Source organism: Lemur catta, chromosome 24 (genome assembly GCF_020740605.2).
Source record: "Lemur catta isolate mLemCat1 chromosome 24, mLemCat1.pri, whole genome shotgun sequence".
Classification (NCBI taxonomy): domain Eukaryota; kingdom Metazoa; phylum Chordata; class Mammalia; order Primates; family Lemuridae; genus Lemur; species Lemur catta.
In genome coordinates, this window is record NC_059151.1 from 13,579,602 (window position 1) to 13,603,316 (window position 23,715).

Below are 23,715 nucleotides of genomic sequence, written 5' to 3' on the forward strand. Positions count from 1 at the left end.
GGGTAGAATGGTCTCTGTCCCCATTAGTAAATATGATCAAGTGGATTAAAGCAGGTCTTAGATCAAGTGCCTTGGGTCCTCTCTGGCGGGATGACCTTGTCCAAACCATTTAGCTGTGGAACATAGCATGGGTATCACAGGCGCTCTCAGAAGAGAGTGACGTGGTTACCATTCTGTGTGGAAGCCTCGTGTTCCTGCCTTTCTCCTGTGGCTCTGCGTCTCCCCTTTCCTTGACAGGGTGCTGGTGTCGCTCTGCAAAGGAGCAGTCGTTCTGACCTGCACCCGTACTGCCCATGGGAGGGGACAGGGCTGCTTGTGTAACCCAGGTGTTTTGGTTTGCTTTGTCTTTCCTTCTCACAGCAGAACGTCATGATCCCCTGGCGTTTTCACAGAGACACTAAAGGAAACATGAGAAGGGCTTTGCAGACCACCCGCTAGAGTACTGGCATAATAATGATGAACTTTTCCAGCCTCATCTTCCAAGGATTCAGTTCCTTTACATTAGTGACGTAGGAAGGAGCCGATTATCAACTGTGGTGTGAACTGACATCAAACTATTTGCATTACCTGAGAAAATGAATGCAAATATTATCACGTACTTAGATTTCCATTCAGAAGCAGAGTGAATTCTGGTCTTTTTCCACCTAACATATGATGCTACTAAACTATTTGTTAAATGCATCTTTAGTAAGAAATTTAATTGACCTACCGCAGTATTTCTTAACTAGTGGTGATTTGCATCTCAGAAGACATTTGGCAACATCTGGAGACATTTTGATTGTCAGGACTAGGACAGTGCTAGTGGCATCTAGCTGGCAGAGACTGGGACGCTGCTAAACACCCCACAGTGCACAAGCCAGCCCCCCAACAAACAATAGTCCAGTCTAAAATCCCAACAGTGCCACCGTTTAGCACCTGTGACCTAGATTATTCCCATTTTTAAGCCGGCTTAAATATTTAAATACTTTAAAGAATGATCATTTAAAGATGAAATCATAGGTGTATCAAACTATATAAAATAGCTATCCACACATACTGCCTTTTACTCACTTAACATTTCCTGAATTCACAATATTTTCCACCAGGACTTTTAATGTGTGCATCTTTTTAACTCTAAATAAGTAGCAGGTAGACAAAAATAAGATGCTCCCTGGGGTGGGCACATTTCGAGGAGTCTCCCCCAAGGGCCCAGCAGTGTGGCGGAGTGAGATTCATGGAGACTGTGGAGCCAGATGGACTGAATTGGACTTGAGACTTGCCACTTCGGGTTGTGTTACTGTGCAAGTTACATGACCTTGCTGCTTTTGTTTTTGTTTTTAAAGGAATGGTAATATCTATTTCACAGGGTTTTCACGAGAACGAAAGCTCCATATGCACAGTGGCTGGCACAGAGTAGCATGCAGGAAATGACAGTCACCATGACAGAGAGTATTCTGCAGACACAGAGCTGGGGGCAGATCCCAGTTAGGATGCCTTTTGCCTCTTGCCTTTTGCATGGCTTTTGTACGCCAGTACATCATCGTGTATGACTTTTCCAAAGTATTTGCTAACTACGAATACCAAACTATCTAGAACAGACGGGCATAACCCTGTCCTTCTGGAATTTCCAATCTGCATTTATATAATTTGAGTCTTATTAGCAGAACTAGTATTTAACATTTGTTCAAAGTGAGCCTAATCAGATGGTTTAGCTTTAAGTTCAGGGAGAAAAACATTTAGAATACCAAGTTTTATCATCCCATGAATATGACAAAATGCAAATCATGATCCCACCGGTTGGTATTTCTTAGGACGGCAACATTTCCTGATATGGGGGGGGGGCAATAGAAGTTACTTTTGGTAATCAGGAAGCATGAACCAAAATGTGAACTCTGTAGTTTTCAGAGTCTTCCAGTGGCTCCCTTGCTACACAAACCACTTCTCTTTGAAACAAAAGAAAAATTACTTAGAATATTACTAGAGTGATGTCTGCACTTATACCATTTCCTTATTGGTACCAATGGGAAAGAAGAGAAGTAAAGTGATGAGCCTAAATAGGTTTTATGGGAGAAGAGTGACTCCCCTTGGAGTGCCAGGCAGGCGGTGGGTGCTCAGTACCAAGAGGAAGGAAGACGGCCCGCCCAGGGACTGGAGGAGGTTTTACTGACAGACTCCTTGCTATGGCCTCAAGCTGTAATTGCAGAGAATTCCACAAACCAACTGTCCTCTCTCCGAATGTCTCAACTTCCTGGATTATAAATACTTCTAGAATAGAAAAAGTCATGTTTGCATCAGAAAGAATACATATGCAAGTAAAAACAGTTTGTGTTCTACTGTAGTAAAAATTTGCTTCCTTAGAAGGAGAAAAAAAAATCACTTAAAGTAAGATTTCCTGGTTTGAGAGAGGATTTTAATGGGAACATGTCCATCAGACAAAGTTTCTGTTACAAATTGGAAAGAAAATTAATATTTTCTCCTTAGGAAACTAAAGCACTCATTGATACCACCATTGAATTAGAATTTCTGTGCCATTTTCCTTCAGGTAGAAATGTGTTTTCCAACTTCCCATCTCTGCCAATCTCAAGAGTAAGCTGTAACCCATGTTAGTCACTCGACCTTGAGTGTGTCTGTTCAAATTTAGCTGCTGTATTCAATAAATCTGTTGAAATTAATAACCTGTTGGTAGCACAACAAAATGGTGGTTTTAAGCTGACCGAAGTGCTCAATCTCTTTCGGTCCCTTTGCAAACAGGCTACATTCATCTTTCCTTTGAGCTGCAGACGAGTCACTATAAGTACGTATAGGGTTAGAACATTCTGTGTCTTGTGTTTACTGGCTGTGCAAAGGGGTTGTTGAGTACTTGGATGGGAGACACTGCAATCTTTTACCTCATTCTGCCTTTTTGCAATTAGCTTTTACACGGTGCAAACCGGAGAAACAGGTAGGGAGAACGGGGCTGGGAGGATTGAATCTTGACCTTGCTCTTCCTGCTTGTTGCTCGTCCCCATCTTCTCTCCTCAGTGGGCACTAGTGACACATTTGACCTTGACTTAAATGAATACACCGAAATGGAGGACGACATAGAAACTGTGACTGTTCCCTATTTACTTCTGCATCCTCAGGACCTAGGGCAGCACATGGCTACGCAGTTAGCAGCCTAATAAAAGGTGTCTGAGTGAGTAATAAACACTCTGCTGCTGCCCTGCACAGGATCATTCCCTGAAATCCCAGAAAACAATGTAGATCTGTATGTTTTATTTTATATTTAATCTCTAGTTTCAAGATTGATCATAAATGATAAGCATACAGATCTAAATAACATATTATTTTCCACTTCTAATCGGCATGGGACATAAGGGCTTTGTGGTTTATAATTCATATGAATGCAGTTGGCTGGTGCACAGACTTCTGGTCACCTTGGCCCCTTATAAAATAATTCAAAAGAAGCTTTATCAGATTTTCTAGGAAGGGCAGCTATGGAAGAGTCTCTCTGCTCGAAGCAGGGTACAAATGAGGTTGACATGAAGAATGTTCTTGCAGAAGCAGCCTGAAAAGACAAATGGAGCAAGTGAATTCGTTAAATTTCACCTCCTCCTCCCCCTCTGCTCTTCTGCTAGTTCTCGTTTGCTTAACATTTTGAATATTTAATACTATGCTAATTTTTTTGCGATTCAATGTCACATCTATTCTGGAGAAAATTTTACAGAAGTCATTTCACCACTATTTAAAATAAAACGGAGTGTTATTTGGGACATTTGTATTGTTTGGCATTATTTTATGCCTCAAAGAATGTTTTTCCTTCTCTGTGGACATTTTTATGTCTGCAGGTCGTGCTAACAACTGACAATGCAGTCACATTGCTCAACTTCAAATTTCAGGCAGGAAGAGTAAGATAAGGTTGCAGAGTCAGCCAAGGGGACGTACATCATAAGTGCCTTGATAGCCTTTTTTGAACGTTGATGAGATAAAATGTGGTTGAGATAATATTCTCCAGGAATTCAACATATGGAGAAAGGATCATATGAATATATTAATTAAAAAATTAGCATTGGTTTGTGATCTACCTTTTCTATTAGTCTGAATCTCCAAATCTCTAGATTACAAATAATCTCTTCCTTACAACATAGCACCCTACCTGGACTCATACTGTCTTAGGAATTTACCCCAGCACCATTGGACCTGGGATGACTTGGGAAATAAGAATTGATAACAATTTAGAATGTTAGACCTGAGCGAGGCGTAACAGATCATCACACATAAGCTCTAATTTCATTGGTGAGAAGATCAAGGCCCTGGAGGAGAAAGAGGGCAAAGTCCCTTGCCCACGCCATGCATGTTGTTGATATGAAGACAAAACTGTACCCTTCCACTGTGCCAAGCTGGTTAGAATTCTGGTACAGAGATTTTTTTCAATATGTTTAAAACAGATTCTCACCTAACTCACTACAAATCTCACTATACAAAACTATGTACTTTGTATACAAATCTAGTGACCCATAACCCAACACTCAGTTCTCACTCTATTATGGATTTTATTCATATCTTTATCTCGTACATGTTGTGTGGGAAGGCAGAACATGGTCAACATAAAGTGTGTAAAACAATTAAAAACAAAGGTATTGCTGGTGGAAGCAATTTAAAATGTTCCAGCTAATATTAACAAAAAAGAAAGATTAACAAATTTCGGGATTTTACAGCTACCTATTCTTTTTCCTAAGGCTGATGGAGTCTGTATTCTTGATAGGCATGTTTGCTTCAGTGATCATTTGGATGGGCTAGCTCTTTCTCCTCAAAACAAATGAAAATAGGCCTTTTCCCAAGATTACCTCATATTTAAAAATACTCCTAACATTCAAAGCGATGGGTAGACAATGTGTTTGGCAATGTGTTAATTGCCAATTTTTTTTATGCTTTTGTGTTTTTTTTTTTGGTTTTTCTTGGTGATTTTTTTTTTTTTTTTTTTTTTTTCTGGTCAGGAAGTGAGGCTCATGTAGGTGGGAGAAATGAAACAGGACGGAGCGGGCGCAGCTGCAGGGGAATTGAAATACACTTCCGAGATGGATTCTGGTAGAGACGACCTTTACACTGTAGGGCACGACCTACTGCACATCTGCTTTCAAAGAATCCTGTCATCAGCCTTTTCATAATTGCCCCATTCGTAGCATCCTACTCTCACCTCCCAATATTCACACCTCGTCCCAGGCTGGTCCAAGTAATAAGCCCTGGTGAAATCTCAGCAATGAATAAATATGGTACCTGCAAGTTCGTAGTCTAGTAACTGAAAGAGAGTATTTGTTTGTTTAGCATTTCCTGTATTTTACACAGGCTGAGCATTCGTTAGCAGCAAAAAGTATCCCAATAAAATACAGGGTGTAAAATAATTTTTAACAAATTAAGGCCAAAAGGTGGAAAATAACTCTATTTTCAAATACTCTGCAGCTTCAAACCTCAGCAGAATTCTTAAAACTTAATGTAATTCTTATCACTAAACGTAATTTTTATTTGAAGAGTTTATTACCTGAATTTATCATTGGATTCAGGTCATTTGCCTGATTAATGAGGCCAGATTACAGCTTTTTAGCCTTAGACATTCTCAATTACATCTTAACAATATTGGCAAAAAGCACAGAGACTGCATGTTATTAAAATTTCAAAACATTGCATTTTTAAAAGACTTTTAGAACTGGCCAATGGGGAAAAAAAAACAGGCACCTCTTTAAAAATTCTTCTAATATCCTAAAATATATTCACATACCATATATTCCTCAATATATTTTATTTTAGGAAAAATGTAAGCCTCAAACCCAGAACTTGCCAGTTAGTTGTATTTTAGCAAGTTTTCCAAATACTAACTTGAAGGCAGAAAACTGATTTTCAACCAGAAATGTTATTTCAATGTACACTTTTTCTCAAACACATTATATTTTGCAAATCTATTTGCCTCTTCTGTTTGAAAGAGCACAGTAGAAGGGAGTACTCTTTCTCCTAACAGCATCTGGCAAATTATATATGCTTAGCAAATAATTGTTGATTTCATGGGTTAGATTGGCTTAAAGACTGTTAAAACCAAAGACAGGCCGGGCGCAGTGGCTCATGCCTGTAATCCTAGCACTCTGGGAGGCCGAGGCAGGAGGATCGCTCAAGGTCAGGAGTTCGAGACCAGCCTGAGCAAGAGCGAGACCCCGTCTCTACTAAAAATAGAAAGAAATTATATGGACAGCTAAAAATATATATAGAAAAAATTAGCCGGGCATGGTGGCGCATGCCTGTAGTCCCAGCTACTTGGGAGGCTGAGGCAGTAGGATCGCTTGAGCCCAGGAGTTTGAGGTTGCTGTGAGCTAGGCTGATGCCACGGCACTCATTCTAGCCTGGGCAACAAAGTGAGACTCTGTCTCAAAAAACAAACAAAAAAAAAAAAAAACAAACAACAAAGAGATTCGGGGTAGCTGTTGGGATGTTTTCCCAGTCAGAGTGCTCCAAGCCCACCCAGCTGGAGCACATCCAGTCAGCCTAGGAAATCTTGCTGAGCTGCTAAAAGGAATAAGAGATACAACCATGTGGGAAATGCTCTAAGATTTCTTCTAATCTTCTCCCTCTGTCTCCTTCTCGACCTTTAAAAGGGAGGAGTTATGGAGGGGAAGAGGCAGCAGTGCTGTAAGGAACCAAGCAACAGATTGAAGTTCAAGGCTCCAGGGTCTAAATCACATCTCTACTAACCATACCTCTGGGATCATTGCAAAATTACTTAGCCTTTTTACAAGCTGGTTCCTTCCACCTCCCTCATCTTTAAACATAGGAGGTTGGACTAAATCTCCAAGGCCCCTTGCAGTTCCCCAACACTGTAATTCAGACTGCCCGTAAAAAATAAATGTAACTCTGCAATGTTCGTTTTCTAAAGTAAAGTTGTAAAGGGTCTGGACTTTTTCATTAACAAATGCCAGAAGCTGTACGAAACTTTGTGGGTGCTCAATAAATATTCAACAATCAATTTTATCTTTCATCTGCAAAATGGGGTGAGTAATGCTGACTTGTCTCCCAGAACTTCGTGTGAGAAATAAATGAGAACAAAGCGCTTTTCAGATAATGAAGTAATTCGAATAAGCTGCTTTAATAGGTCTGAGGTCTAGATAGATGATACAAGAATAAGTGTCTTTTTATTACTGCGTCTGTGAACTACAGCAGTCTTTTCATCCGTTTAAGAAGAAACAGTCATTATCCTTGCTTATCACCAAAAAGTCAGCATGAGTAATTTCTGTGCAAATGAAATTTTTCATGTGATTTTAACATTTATCACTTTTAACAATGCAGCTTTTATTTTAACCCGATATCCAGTGGAATTACATATTGATGTAAGTGGTTCGCTGCAGCATTGCATCAGCATTCTACCACGCTGCTTGCAGAAAATGCCTTCTGGAATGACTGATGAGCTGCACAAATGAGAAAATTATAAATTTAATAAACTGCCTACTCAAAAATAAGCGCAATTGGGGAATTGTTACTAAGGAAAATGATATGTTGCCCTCTAGCTTCCTGGAGACTTCTACGGTATGGTTTTTTTGGTTTTGTTTTTGTTAAATAGGTAATATGTTCTGTGTTTTTTTACAGTGTTCCAAAAAAAGACACCCAGAAGACAGTCTGATGATGACAAGTTTCATGGTGTTCCTAAGAAACAAGGTACTGACGCTAACTTCAGCCTAATTCAATAATCTCTAAGTAAGGTTTACAGAAATCTTATGAATACTGAATAAAGCATCCCAGGACAAAAGTAAGTAATTGTGTGCTTGATTAATTTTACTCTTGAGTTAGTGTCGCGCCCAAATATAATGTTTCCATAATAAAATCAGTGCAAAAAAATTATTTGCATTGCCAAAGGCAATGACAAGGAAATGGCCTTGTCAGGGTGTTTGTGGTGACAGTGTTGGTGTTGTATGAGGCCTTCGGGAAGGTTGAGGAAGGAGAATTCTCTGATGGGCATCAGAGGCTGCAGAGGGAAGTCCCTGGAATGTAACTTGGTGGGAGTGGCGACGATTGCTCATCAAAGGAGGGGACCAGCGTCGGGTGTCCCTGCCCTGCGTTACATGCCAGTCAAAGACTGCGCCCTTTTCCCATATTTTCTTGCCTTCAGCACTGGATCCAACATTTTTGCAGCAATTAGTTGTCGTCCAGAGAGAAAAGCTGAAAACTGCAGCCACAGAACTACCTCACACAGGAGTATTTTGTGCTGCCAGTTTTCCATGAAACGATTGTCTTCGATGGAAAGGAGAGACTCTGACAAATTGTTGTAATTTTTTTCTGACAATAAGACCATACTCCGTATTCAGAAATGAACAACTTAAAAGACAGCAGAAGCAGGGTCGCGGTAGTCGCCTGGTGACTGGCAGGCGTGTGCAGGCACAGCCCCCCCACGGTGACTCCAGCCTGGACATCGGTGCCAGGACAGTGGTAAGAGGGATGTGCAAACGCGGCCGGGAGGTTATTTCACCGCAGCCACTAAACGCGCCCATGGTCGGTCTCCCTCGTGCGCTGGGGACAGGGCTGAGTGCGGATCGTGCCAGCCGCTTCCACCCGGTGAACTGTGACATACAGACCCTCATCGGATCTGCGCCCGGGCACTGTGCATCGTCCTCGGGACAGGGGTCGACTCGGAACTGCGTGATCTTCACTCATCCCTGCAAGTGGCGTCTCCCGCACCAGCAGGTGTGCACGCGGGTCGTTCCTCCAATGGAGTGCACGGCGGTTGAATGTCACGCATGAAGGACAAAACTGAACTTCTATTCTGCCGTGAATCACTTGCATAGACTGCTTGTAAACTGTCACGCAAAAACCTCTATTTGGCAATTTTCCATTTTTAGTGATTGCATATGGGGGGGGGATAGATCTTTTTTAAGTCTACTATGATCCTCCCGGTCTGCCTTTAGCTCTCTCAAGAAATAAATGCAAAGCTCTCCGTGAGACCATGGCAAAGTCAGGATCAGAACAGCCGCTGAAGGACTAAGCACAGTGGGTAAGATTATTCCGCCCTGGGCTCCCCCCACGTAGCTCACAGAGCTTTGCAAAGAGTAAAGAGAGGAGATGCTTTGAACTCTTTGGGAGAAAAGCCCCTGAACATTTTTCTTATAAATTATTCACTTATGTTTTAATTAAATTCTGTTAGAATTAAGGGGCCACAGGAGATGAGGGAAAAGTGACAAGTATCAAGTGTGATGAACAAATCCCTGGAACACTTGATCTTATCAATTACCTTCCCATCTGCCCCGCAGAAAGCAATGTCAGGAAAAGGTGCTGGTCTCCATTAAGACCAGGAAAGCCCAATCATTAGTCTACCATTTGTATAGAAAAGCAGTACCCATATTAGTACCAAAAAAAGAGAAGAGAGTGGTGATGAGAAACAAGGACCTAATTATACAATATTTCATTGGATTACTATCTGTCCATATTTTACTAGCTAATTTGCATCATTAAGGCCAATTATCACTAGATTTTTTTAAAACTTTGGGGACTAAGAAACTATAATTTTAATTATATTTTATCGGAAATTTTTTCTCTCTACATACTAAAATTCAACTTATCAAAGATATTTTTGAAAAGTCACCTTAGAGCAGCTTCCCTAAAGTTCTTTAATCCTGAACATCAGTAACTTACTAGAATGGAACAGAATATTGTTCTATTTGTACAGACTAAGGGAACATAAAACCTCATAAAATATTTAAAAAAAAATCCCTGATGACTACAGTCTGCAGGGAAATCAGAATCTAGCATAAGAAAAAAAGATAACTGGACATAACTGGGAATATTTTGAAATAAAAGAGTGAAGTATCTAAGCACCTAAACGGGCTTATTGCATTCAACTATATTTCTCTAAATTGCTTCAGATATTATGACCGTTCACTCCATGCAACACACTAGGCAATGAAAACTGCTTATTATTGAATTAATAAACACTCTTCAAATATTCTGGGATTTCGTGGTATAATATGAAAGCAGTACAAATACATACTTCAGCAATGATAATTTCTTTATTTGGTAGAAAACAATGAAAAGGGCCTTTTATGAAATGTTTGTCAGAGTCGAGATTTTCTACGGAGATTAGACAAGTTCTCCAAAGAAAGTGAAAGGAATTATTTAATTCTTCCTCTGTAGGCTGGAAGGAAAAGGGATTGTGAGAGCCAACTATTTTCCCATTGAAAGCCTAAGCATTTCAAATGCTCTAAGTTCAAGACTGCCAAGGGATTGCCAGGAAGTTACATTATTGCTAAGTCAAGGAATTTTCCTAAGAAACAGAAAAAAATAATAATAATTGGCACCATTTCCATGGAAACTCAACAGATTTCTTCAATTTAATTTTCATGTCTTGAAAAAATATAAGGAAAAATACTGAGGACTTTGGATCACAGATAAAATTTTCCATCAAAATAGTCCTAAAATCAATTTTCCCAAGTTGGAATTGAAATTAGAAAATGCCGAAGAGTACTGTCACAGAATAAGCTGCCACTGCACTTACACCCCCCTTCCCAAAATTGAGCCTCACATGGAAGTCAAGGATTTGTTCTTCAACGCTGCAAACCAGAGAACTGGATTTTGTCTGTGTGCTTGGGGTTGATCAGGGTTGCAAAGTCTGAGTTATGTAATCCAAGCTCACAGAGGACTGATTTATTATCCCCAATTCCAATCTATGAATATTAAACTGTTAATAAGGAAGATTGCTTCCCAGTGACCACATGCTACATAAGACTATGTCAGAGGCCACATGTGATCAAACCGAACCCCTAAATATACTTTAACAATAACCCATGCAATATAATCTAATTTTTTGCCATCACTTAGGACCATATTTCCTATAAAAATTCAAATTTCCAACCACTCCTTATTATATAAATGTACCATTTGCTACAAATGACTTTTGCTGTTATCATTTCTTGTCCTGCCCTCCATGTTGTTTTCCTATATTTGAGACACATTTCCTTAAGTCATAATTTTATAAAAAGTGGGAAAATAAAAGGTGTATCAAGAGAGTCATGTGATAAAGAAAAAAAAATGAAAGAACATTTTTATTTGTGATAATGAATAGTCTTCATTATCACAGATATTTGTGATAATATTTATTATCACAAATAAAGATGTATTTAATAAGCAGGTACTAAGCCGTATTTGCTAAGTGATTTTATCTGTCCAGCCCCTGTAGGCTTATGAGTTTGCAACCCCTGCTACAGTCCCTAGCCACCAATCTTCGCTCCAGACTCCAAAGTCATTATTGGCTGGTCCACGGGGAGGGCCACGCGTGCTCGGGGGGGGGGGGGGGGGGGGGGGAAATATAGTCAGGCAACATAATTTTTCTGTGTTCTCTAAGTGTCTGGTGCTGCAGCGATGTGATAAATGTTAACTAATAAAATTGTCTACAAGCAGGAGACCTGGGGAAATGTGGACGGTATTACCCGTACGTGGGGAAAAGAGAATGCTGAGCTCTGAGGTGCTTTCATCAGCCTGTTTTTGCCAAGACTGGATATATTAAACAGAAAAGAGGGAAAACTGTCAAAATGTGGTCATTTGTACTCCATAAAACAGTAATGGCCTCGGTTCTCTTTTCCAGTCCAACTTACATTTCCATTTGTCATGTTGCTCACAGAAGTTTTCTGTGGCTGTTGCTAAAGTCACACCTTGAAAACTTCATGTGACAGCTGAGTTCTTGCCCCACGTGGCGACGTGACAGCCGCCCGCAGGGGCCTCGCTCAGAAATGAAGTCAAGGCATAAAAAAAAAAAAAGAAATTCTTAATACTGAGAACAAAGACTGAAAAACAAGATTGCTAGAATCTGAGACTAACTCCAACTATTTCTAAGGTTGAAAAAAGGTAACTGAGACACGTGGTCTTTATTATGATTATTTTAATGACTACATATTTATTAAGTAAGTATTTCCTATTTTACATTCCTTTTTGTTGGGCAATCAAGTTGTTTCCTTTCAAAAGGGAACATTTCAGTAAAAAATGTTTCCTAGTAAAAATTTTCAGCAAAAAATATTCTTCTAGTGAGTCACTCAATAATAGAATATTCATATAAAGGCCAATGCACTTTCTGGCCTATCTACAGATGTACGGACTTGCTACCATGAGTTGCTTGATGCTTATATGACCAATATTTGATCAAATAGAAAGTCTAGTCAAGAGAAATGTATCCAAAAGGAATTGACCAATATTTGATCAAATAGAAAACCTCGTAAGGAGAAATTTATCCAAAAGGAACTAAGACTTTAGGAAGTAGTTTGTCTTGAAGCTTTCACAATAAGAGACCAAGAATCTGTAATACAATATGTATAGATAGAAGTCTGACAGATGCTTTTTAACGAAAATTATGTTAAACTCATAGTAATTCTTCTGAAAGTAAACTAAAAAGAAACATAAAATTAGGAGGAAGGAATATTTTACACCACCTCCTCTTCCCCAACAAACAATAATCTAAATGTGATAAAGCCATCTGGCAAACCCTACCAAAAACTCCAGGTTGCATGTTTTGGTTTGACTTGTCTGCCCTTAGAAAAAGAGGTAGTTAAAGGCCTAAATTATTTTTCTTTGCAATTTGTCATGCCTAATAGTAATTTATCAAGAAAAATGCTTTAAATCTCTTCAGCATGAAAAAAAAGTAAGAGCAAATGAAAGTAAAATGAGTCTAGTTATAACAACTCATTTTCGGGACTTGATATCTAAGACCTCAGTCGGTCCGGACTTTTGTTCTTTTGTTTTCACTGCACAATCTTGCAACTGAACACGACTGTCCCTTAAAAAAAAAAAAAAAAAAAAGTCATCTTACTTATATTTTAATAACTAGAATATGAAATATGCATGAGTAAGTGAAATGAGTATTATTAAAAGGATTCAATGTTGTTGTTTTTAATTCAGCTAAACTCGTACATAAAGCAAAACTGAAACTGATAAGGTTTCCTGGGGCGACTTTCCTTGAGATCATTTCCAAATGCAGAAACTCTGGCTGTCTAGGCTACTCGAGATAAAAATGGGTTCACACATAGGCAAAAGGATGATGGAAGTGAAGTGACAGTTAAATGGCCTTGCTGTTAAAGGATGGTGCTAAACCGCCATGCTCCGGCAGCCGGGCTCATAGAATTCTCCTGCAAACTGCGTTTCATGAATTGAATTGGAGTGAGGAGCCTATAAAAAGCAAATGGTATAAGAAGCCAAGATCTCAATTGTTATCTGTGTTTTTTGCTGCTGAACCAGTTAGCCCTCTGGCTCACTTGTGCTTCTCCAGTTCCCCCGGGGATTTCAGGCTGCATCACCCCTGCAGGAAGATTCAGCATAGAGAGTCTGTTGACATCTTGTTAGTTCTGGGGGAATAGACTTCCAGAGAGAAAAGCCAAGTCAGGACAGCCCCCATGGGAATCAGAGTGATCGGCCACGGAGCAGTTTTATGTGCATGGAGATCTTTTTGGAAAGGAACCCTCTTCACGTCCCTGTCCCAAGATTCATTGTTATAGTCTTTCTCAAAACTTCGAGGGACATTAGAGGTCATCCAGGACAGCCCCAAGGCTCGATTCCCCTTCAGATGCTTAAAACCTGCCATCAAATACTTGAAACTTCTCCTTCCCAGGGTAACCAAACCCCAATTCTATCAATGAATCCTAATTACTATAGAATATAATGCCTTCCTCATTTCCCACGTCCTTGCCAACATGGTCTAGCTATAGTCTAGTTTATCTATTTCTGTCTTGAAGAAGCACTTCCAGAAATGAGCAGATTTCTCCAGGGACAGCTCACCAGTATACAGTTGGGCAGGACCAGCTATTCTCTACTTCTGGGCTCTATGGGCATGTTTAGATTTGACAGAATGTTAAGACATGTGCAGCTGCTCAGCTACCCTACCCCTCCTGAAATAGTACCAAAGGTATGCTGGACTTAATGCAAATATACAAATGAACAGGTACAAACTCCAATGAGTTCTAGTGGCCAGACAAGTAGCAAGAGTGTGTTGTCATTCAGTGACTGCAAGGAGTGGCAGGGATTGGGGTAACATGGAGAGCAGACCCCCTCCCCCAAGGCACGCAGGCCCTTTTATGCCTTCAAACATCATGGCGGACAAAAGAAACATCGAATCTGCTCATGACCTGCCAATTCGCTGCCATTGTGCCGCAGGCCAGTCTCTGTGTTGCGTTAGCAGAACACAAGCAACTGCCACCTGACATATAGAATATGTATCTATATATATTCTGTGCAAATATGTGGCATGCTCCAAAATAAATGCTTTTGAAAAGGAAACATTTCAGTACAAAATGACCAATTATTTATTTTTAATCTTTCAGGAATAAATTTGCAAATGATCCTAAGCCTTTCGTGACATTTAGATGTTGGCTGAGATCTCTTTTCCCAAAGTTAGAGAAATGGCTTACTCTACAAATAATTATTTTTAATAACAATGTCAATGTGTATTTAGTGTACCACGTGGCAGGCACTATGCCAAGTATTGTGAGCATGTGATCTGTTTTAATCCTCACCAAAAGAATATGAAATTGGCACAGCCTTCAAGTAGTACAGTGAAGAACTTTTGCTGCTGTCCTTTTTCCTCCTTGTCCCTTTCTGTTTTGTTAACTAATAAGACACAATCTTCTTACCCATAACACCAGGTGCCAGGCACCACCATCCTTAGATAAAAATTCACTCAACATTTTGTGCTGGTTTATTCCATAGGTGCTTATAAACAGTTAAGAAGAAGAAACTCCAAGGTCTTATTTTTTAGGCTGCTTTCCTTCCCCCGTTGTCCACACATGGATTCATGTTAAACCACCCTCCCCTCGTATCCCAGACAGAGCCCGGATGGAGAGTCTGACTGCTGGGCAGGAAGAACTCATCCTCCTGCAAGAGAAAGTCAAGAATGGGAAAATGTCTGTGGACGAAGCCCTGGAGAAATTTAAACACTGGCAGATGGGAAAGAGTGGCCTGGAAATGATTCAGCAGGTAATGCTGACCCCAGTTCCTTCTGGAACATTCTCTCCCTTGTGGCACGCCTAGACTCTTTGTAGGTGTTTTGTCTTCACAAGAAATACAGGTGGGATGATGAATATATTAGCGTTTATAAAAATTATTTTTCTTTAGCCTGCAGATGCAAGCCAGCAGACACACTAAGACTACTTTCCACAAGAGCCAAAAATGCAGTGACTCTGGCCGAACACTATTAGAGGAATCAGCCAGTCCTTAAAATAGGGGCCTGGGCCAAAGTCCAAAGAAGAGAAAGATGGATTTGCTTTCCATTTCCCAAACACAAACGCACACACACACATGCACACATGCACATACTTATTCCCATTTACTTTTCAATATTCCTCTTGCAGTTTGCAAAAATATTCATTTGTTCCTAGAAGTGGCTCTATCAGCAGTCACTGTGAAGTTATATTAGTATTGTTGGATTTGATGGAGGAATTATCTTAGGCAACTAAAATTTAAAAAATGGCGCAAACGTGGAGTTAGTGGTGGAAGCTAGTTTCCAGAATGATGAAGAACCATGTAGAACTTCTGGCGTTGAAGATAAGATGGTGGTGAAGGTGAAACCCTTGCCCCTCCCCCTCCTCTCCCTCCTGCTCACAGTCACAGAGCACCCGAGGACGGTCTGGGCCCCACGTAGGAGAGGGTCTGCGAGGCAATGCAACAACCGAATGGGAAATGTGCTTTCTAGATTTCCCCGGAAACCCTGAGGAAAAAGTGCTACTTTTAGGTTGTCTTCTGAAAAGACATTTATTGAATGTTAGCTTGTATTACTTTTTGCCTAAAAAAGATAATATTCAATGTAGAATATTTGAAAAACAAAAAGTTATCACAGATGTGCTATGAAGGGGATTCTAGTTGTGTGTCATTGGCTTCTAAGTCTCTAATTTTTAGAACTAGAACACCAGGAAGGACTGTGCCCTGTAGAAACTGGACACGGGCTCAGGCAGCAACAAAGTGTCACTGTGTCTCGCCTCTGCTTTGGGACACTAAATAACCAGTGCCTGAGACTGGGAAAACGTCTTCCAAAACATTCCGTCTCTGGGACCCAATACTGACTCTGCCACTTACAACTGTATAATTTGGGACAGTTACTTCCGTTTCTCTGTCCCTCTGTTTTCATATCTGTAAAATGGGATGATGACATTTTTACATCCACTTCATTAAGTTATAAGGATTAAGTAAGATAATACATGCAAAGTACCAAGAATGACCATCGGGACATCATAGGTAGTAAATTAATACTAAGTAGCAGGGTTGGTATTGCTAACAGTGGCTGATGTTTTCATCTTGACCCATAAAACATTCGTGAATCATGACTTCTGTGTCCTGGTTGTCTCCTCATTAAGGAAAAACTACGCCAACTACGAGACTGCATTATTGGGAAAAGGCCAGAAGAAGAAAATGTCTGTGGTAAGTAAAATTTGCCTGATATTCAAAAACGATAGCATGACTAAGTGGAAATGCAGGGACTGTAGAGTCAAACAAACCTACGTTCAAATCCTCGCCTCGTCACTCCCCAGCTGTCTGAACGGGCAAGAGAAACTCTAGGACTCAGCCTCCTTGTCTGCAAAACCAAATAATTACACTTGCATCTGGGAGTGCTTGTGGGAGTTAACACGTAAAATATTTATCACATTCTCTGATCCATAATGAACCCTCAATAAATGCTCATTACTTTCTCTTGATTTCTATATAAGTTGCAAATGAGATAATTCTGCTCTGCATTTTTATAATCCGTTATATAGGGAATCCGTAATTAAGGAGCCATCCTTTTTAATGAGTCAGAATATTCTCAACGTGGTCAATTCTCACAATTTTCCGTATGTGGATCATTGCTAATAATTAACAGTTGCCCTGGCGGCAGGGGAGTGGGGGGGCGGGGGGGGGAACACTCGATGTTAATGCAAACTCAGCATTATTAAGATGGTAAATCTTCCCCAAAACTAAACAACTCATTCCAATATTGAAAATAAATTATGTTGTCGCTATCTGACCAGTCTTTCCCCAAGTCTCTACTGTTGCACAGATAATTCAGAACTAACAACCTCAAAAAAAGTGTGAAAGCTTCTATATCTTCCATTTTCAATAATATTGCATAGCTTTTAGCTAGTCCTCCATGTTGAAATTCACTTCTCTTCACATTATTGAACTATTGTCTACTTTTTCATAAAGAATTCTTTAAGCTCTCTTAGACATGTTTTCTAAAACAAAAATATACTTTCTGAAATAATTAAGGTCATAGAGTCAGGGCTAATTTAGAGGTAAGAGTTCTACAGCCCTCCATTCTCATGTGGAATAAGATTAAAATTGCAACAATTTATAAAATTACAAGTTATATAAATAGTTTTACTAAGGAACATTAAGCAGCTAACATTTATTGAGTATCTATATACACTATTGTTTCTTAAAATCATAGCCTATGCGATAGACATTATTCCCAATTTATAAATAAGGAAACTGAGGCTCTGAGAAACTAAAAAAAACAAGTGGATACACAGATTAGAAACTGCAATCTATTTCCATTTAATTCAAAATCAACGCTCTGAATCATTGATGTCTTAATTAAGACTCAATTAATTCTCCTTTAAGCCACAATAGAATAAATAGCACCAGACAAATCTTCCCAGCGTACGATACAAAGCAAAGATACCAAGCAGCTGATTTTGGGAGGTGGACAGTGGGCAGCTGAAGACCGTAAAAAACTCCAGAGACAAGGAAAACTCCCGAGGTGGCTCTTATATTGCCCAGGTCTCTGGCAGAGGCATATTTCCTGACCACAGTCTGGGCAAAGCAAGGAAGTCCTGTTGAATTGAAGAGGCATAGATCCTAGATCAGGGCAGCTGAAGCTTCTGGAATGTGTGGAGTGGGTCATTGGAGAGGAGGGGCTGTGTAGAGAGGTAGCTTCAGAGATCCATGAGAGGGACCCCACTGGTCTGTTGATTAGAGATGAGCTGTACATGCGCAAGGCAAGAACACTCAAGGCATATGGGATAGCAGCTTTTAGGGCATTGAAAGCAAAACAGAGACACTAGAGGTTGACCAGAGCCAAGAAAAAGCTATACAGGGGATGTTTGAGTTCCTGCCTCACCAAAGTGCAGAGAGCTTCTAACACCACCTTAAAACACTTGACATGCAGAGAGCGTCTAACGCCACCTTAAAACACTTGACATGCTCCTGGACGCCCAGGAGACGGAAAGAGTGAGGCCCATGACTCACAGGAAGAGCTGCCTAGACATGCCCTGACAAAGGTTAAAACCAAGCCCCTGCGAGATCTACGTGGGAGACAGAGTTTATAGGCTGACTGAGTCTCACCAAGGGCCTTAGAAAGAAAACACCTTGGGCTTTCTACAGATCAACACAGAAAAATGAATAAAACCAAGCCTACCCAGGTTCATGCCAGCAATTGAACTGCCTGCTAAAACAAGAACCGATCCTCATCAGAGGAACATAACAGAATCTAGAACATACAGCCGATTATCTGTAACGTCCAGTATTCAATTTACTAAGACAGAACACGTACAAAGAAATGGGTAGTAAGAAATAGGACAATGTAATTCATAATGAAGAAGAAACCATAAATAAAATGCACCTGAGACATTGATCTTAGCAAACAAAGACTTTAAAGTGGCTCTTATAAACACTAAATTAATGAAAAATGTAGTTTTAGAGATTGAATAAATAGGGAATCCCAACAGAAAAATTGAAACTGTGCAAAAGAACCTAATGGAAACTGGAGAAAATAAGGTTACAATAAAAGAAATGAAAAATTTATCAGATGAGTTTATCAGGCAAATAGAATATAAGCAAAAATAAATATTATAAATGTACTATGGACAATGAGAGCCAGGTTTCCTATTGTCGGAGAAATGAGCTATAACCAAGGAAAGAAGGAAGCTGGAAAGAATGTGGTGTTGCACTGGAATGAGAGGTAAAAGTATGACAAATCATGTTAACCTATGATTACAGATAGATAAACATAGAAATACACTTGTGTGCATAAACGTGTGCATTTCTCTGGCTCTGTCTGCTGAGAGGCCCTGTAGCCAGTGGCAGCCCAGCCCCGAGGAGCACACCCAGCACCCACGGCATAGTTCATACCAGCAAATGCCCAGACGCATGGGGAAAGTTGCTCAACCTCATCAATCATTAGGAAAAGGCAAATTAAACTACAGTGAGATGCCCATACACAAAAGCTACGATGACTATAATTTGAAAAGACTGTCAGACCTCAGTAATGGTTAGAATGTGGGACTGGACATGCATGGCCGGTGGGAGTGTGAAGTGGGGTGATGACTATGGAGAAGTCAGATATGCACCTACTCCATGGCCTCGTCATTCCACCCCTAAGTATTTTCCCAAGACAAATGCAAAGATCTGTTTACAAAAGTTCATAGCTGGCCGGGCGCGATGGCTCACGCCTGTAATAATAGCACTCTGGGAGGCCGAGGTGGGTGGATCGCTGGAGGTCAGGAGTTTGAGACCAGCCTGAGCAAGATTCCGTCTCTACTAAAAATAGAAATAAAAATTATCTAGACAACTAAAAATATATATAGAAAAAATTAGCCAGGCATGGTGGCTCATGCCTGTAGTCTCAGCTACTCGGGAGGCTGAGGCAGGAGGATCGCTTGAGCCCAGGAGTTTGAGGTTGCTGTGAGCTAGGCTGATGCCACAGCACTCACTCTAGCCCGGGCAACAAAGTGACACTCTGTCTCAAAAAAAAAAAAAAAAAAAAAGTTCATAGCAGTTTCATTCATAATAGCCAAACTGGAAACAACCCAAATGTCCAGTAAGAGAATAGATAATATAGATAATTATATTGTGGTACATTTATACTATGGAATACTACTTAGCAATGAAAAAATACCCACTATTACACACAATAATATAAAAGAATCTTACTGACGTTATACTGAGTGAAAGATACCAGACACAAAGGAGTATGTGCTGTAAGATTGCATTTATTTGGAATTTTAGATACAACTAATCTAGACGAAACTAATCTATAGAGACAGAAATCAGATCCTGAGTTGCCGTAAGTAATGTCTGGGTGAGGACTGACCTAAGGGGGGTGAGGGAATATTCTAGGGAGATGAAATGGTCTCTGTCCTATCAGGTTGTTAGGTTCATGGCTGCATGGATTTGTCAAAAGTCATCAACCTATACACTTAAAGATGTTTGAATTGTACTGTAAAATTATTCCTGAATAATGTAGATCTTTAAAAAGAGTGGAGGGGCTCAGGCAACAGAATATTAAGACCGAGCATGAAGCATTTCCTCTGTCAAACGTGTTTACAGCCACATGCCTCGAGACGAGGGTTGGGGGAAAAAGGCAAAAGTAATCAAAGACTTGGTGCCATGCTTAGTGACCCGAGGTAGGTAAATTTGGGGTATTTTTGGATTAGATTGTGAGATTTCATAGTCACCTCAAAGACTCAAAGTCACCTGAAAGTAGTCAAGCAATAAAAAAAAAGAGAGGAAGAGTTTAGATAAATGTTGAACAACACTCAGTAGAATGTGCTTTTTTGTTTTTTGTCTTCTAGATAAGCTCACCATTGTGCACCATCCAGGTGGTAAGTGCTTGGTATTTATTGAAGGATTTAAGACTAAAACAAAGTATATAGTGAACCAATTTCAATGTTAATGTAAACCTAATATGATCAGGCAGGTCAGTGTAAAAATTCAGACTTACATTTATATGCAACAGCACTGTACATCCAAAATAAACGTGATGTGACTATAGCATAGCAGTGCTAGACGCAGCATAATACAGTAAAAGAACCGTGTGCTTTGGGCGTCGATTGACTCGGCTGTGCACAACTTACTAGTTGTGACCTTTGGCCAAACACTGTGGCTCTGTAGGCCTCAGTTTCCTCATATGTAAAATGTAGATAAGAATTGTGCGGGGGGAATTGCTGTAAAGACCGATAATGATTTGTGTAAATGAGGCTGATGCGTGATATGCGGGAATTACTGATAGAGCAAATGACATCTGAGTGACACGAGAGGGCGACTCATTTCAACGCGATGGGGGAGGAAGGTGTGCCGAATACTGGGAGGGTGATGAGGAGCTGGAGCCCAGCGAGGGAGCTGTGGAATAATCCAGAAGCAACTGTCTACAGCCTGGGCCAAAGCACTGAGTGTGGGATGAAGAATAGAAGCTGCAGTGTGGCTGGGCTGGACAGTGGGCAGCCGTGGGGACGGCAGCAGGAGCAGTGGGACAGGCCAGGGGTGAGTGGTGGGGACAGGCGTCCACACACCACTGTGCTTCGCAGCTTTGCAAGGAGCCAGTCCCGGTGCACGTGGAGAAGGGAAAGAAGAAGCTGTGATCGAGTGGAGGTTGTTATTCAAAGGGGCTGGAGAGATTATTTCCAAACTCGAGTGACTGCAGGGACTCCTCAATGTTGTCTCCAAGTCAATGCACACAAGCAGGAGAAAATCGCATACTTGCCAAGAGTTCCTTTTCCAATATGCCCTTTTTATCTCTTTAGTCATTTTTCTCTTCACCTATACCCTGCTGTTTCTACAAATAATTTTTAAGAAGTGCTGAATAAATGAATCATCAAATGTGTGAATGACTGAAACAATAGTAACAGAGTTTGTATTTCTAGGTAAGGAAATTGCCCACAATGAGAGTATGTTGTATAACATGCCCTTCAGCAATAAGGTAGGTTGTATTTATTTTCATTTTTGTAAAAAGCAAAGAAATAACTTCTTGGTTGAAAAAGAACATTAAAGCCTTCTATCTTGTCTGTGCTTTGAAATATTCCAACAAATATAAACAAAATAGGTTAGGTAAACATTTGTGTGCAAAATCTGTGGCCAGTAATTTAAGGAAATTAACTATTTAAAAGAAAACAAAGAAGGAACTCAAAGGAAAAAGCCACCAAGGCCAATGTGTGTCTAAATTCAACAGGTATAGACCAAATAAATCTTCGAGGAATTTTGAGTACACATGTTTTAGCAATAGGAATATGGTGAACCTACTGTATTTGAACCACAATGTACCCATTTCTTAAAGTCTACTAGGAAAAATACAGTCCCAAAATATTGCTGATGCAAATATGCATCACTTCACATCAAAAAGCTAACTGGAAAATAAATTGCTAATGAGAAGCTAAAAGTAATACTCAGCAAAGATAGCAGCCATCGAAAGCCAAGACCAATTCAAAACAACAATGATAATGTCCTGATCACAAATTCTTCTTCATAAAAATTAGTTTATTCTAACTATCTGCATATGTGATGTAGAACATTTTCACTGTTACCCAGGGCCACGTGGCAGCCGAAGGTCTTGCTAAAATCCAGAATCATAGAGTCCTTGGGAAGTTCTTATAATGAACTAATTTTAGTTTTCCAAATCCTAGTAACCTTCTAAGCTCCTCTTATGTTTCAGATAAGTCACAGGTATTCATAAAATTCATTCTCCCTTAAGAGCTGATCTTCCAGATCTGGATCATTCTGTGGCCCACCAATGAGAGTTTATGAAAAAATCTTTGTCAAAAAAAGATTCTTTTACAAGGCCTGAAGGACTATACAACAATGGCATAGTTTTCTGAGAGCAAGATTTTGAATAAGAGGAAAAGAATACAAATTCCCAATGCTTAAGCTGTTCTCCCTCAAAATGGAAATAAAATTTGAGTCCAAGGACTCGGTTGCAGGTGAACTTTGCAATGATTCTGTTTCCTGTCAAGATGGAGACTGTTGCCAGCTGCCTCTACATAGCTGCTTCTCCATGATGTGAGGAGCAACTATAACTTTACCATATTTCTTTGTTCAACATCAAAATGGAAAAATGGAAAAATGCTAACTCTGTATCTTTTTTTCTTTTTCAGCTTCCTGCTCGACTCCAAGCTGAAAAGGAATTTGGTTTCTGTTGCAGGAAAGATCATTAAAGAAGGTAAAATATTAGCTATATATACATTTTTTAGAAAACCTAAAGCAGGCTTGTTAGAGACTTGAAGGAATCATTTGTCTAGAAAACAGAATGCTTTTAAATATTTCATTTGTCTTCTTCTAAAAGGATAAACATGCATTTTTCAAGCTAAAGGTGATTGTTCCTTAGAAAGGTTTATGTATGGGGTGATTTTATGCTAGCTAATCAATCTCAACTGAGGAGCTGTTGTTCACTAACACATTTCCTATGATCTCGTTTTCAGATTATTATAATGAAACTCAAGAATCTGCAGACATTGTGCTTTCGGGTGAAACCAGCTTGCATTTGGATTCCCTGCTCTCTCCAGAGCAAATCTATGTTATGAAAGCAGAAGCAAGACTCTGGGTTTCAGAATTTCTTTTTGCCACAATTTATTGGCATTATACCTGCTTCATGTGGGTTCATCAGTATTAAAACAATGCCATAGAGCAATCGCGTTCTTTGAAAATTCTTGCATTTTACAATGCACTTTGCCTTTTGCTAGTTCTCATTTTGAAAAATAAAAGAAAACAGGAGCAGAGAACTTAAATGCTTTGTAGTAAAGTTATTGGGTTTGCTTGGGGCATTTGCCGTAATAGATTACTTCTCCTTTCCTTAGAATAAACCATGAACATACAAATTCACTTATACAGTTGCTTTTTCAGCGGCTGGTCCATGTTCTAGATTTCTCACATTCACAGTTTTAATTGTTATTATTGCATCATGTTTGCAGAAGCCATCTCTTATTTAGTGCCTATTTGCATATGACCCTGAGATTATTGTTTGAAAAATTTTCTACATCTCAAATTAATAGACATTTCTATAACCTATATTCTTTA

General features: G+C 39.8%; 1 protein-coding gene across 2 annotated transcripts in view; it reads left to right on the top strand.

The window, feature by feature from the left end:
* The window catches only part of BANK1 (B cell scaffold protein with ankyrin repeats 1), a 237,814-nt gene extending 214,394 nt beyond the window's left edge, over positions 1-23,420 (top strand). For both annotated transcript variants that reach the window (XM_045536640.1, XM_045536641.1), the window contains exons 11-17: positions 7,585-7,653; positions 14,786-14,937; positions 16,311-16,374; positions 20,505-20,534; positions 21,573-21,628; positions 22,797-22,861; positions 23,121-23,420. In XM_045536640.1, the coding sequence (XP_045392596.1) occupies positions 7,585-7,653; positions 14,786-14,937; positions 16,311-16,374; positions 20,505-20,534; positions 21,573-21,628; positions 22,797-22,856 (431 nt within the window). In that variant the 3' untranslated portion in view covers positions 22,857-22,861; positions 23,121-23,420. The remainder of the gene's footprint in view (positions 1-7,584; positions 7,654-14,785; positions 14,938-16,310; positions 16,375-20,504; positions 20,535-21,572; positions 21,629-22,796; positions 22,862-23,120) is intronic.
* Positions 23,421-23,715: the final 295 nt, after the last annotated feature.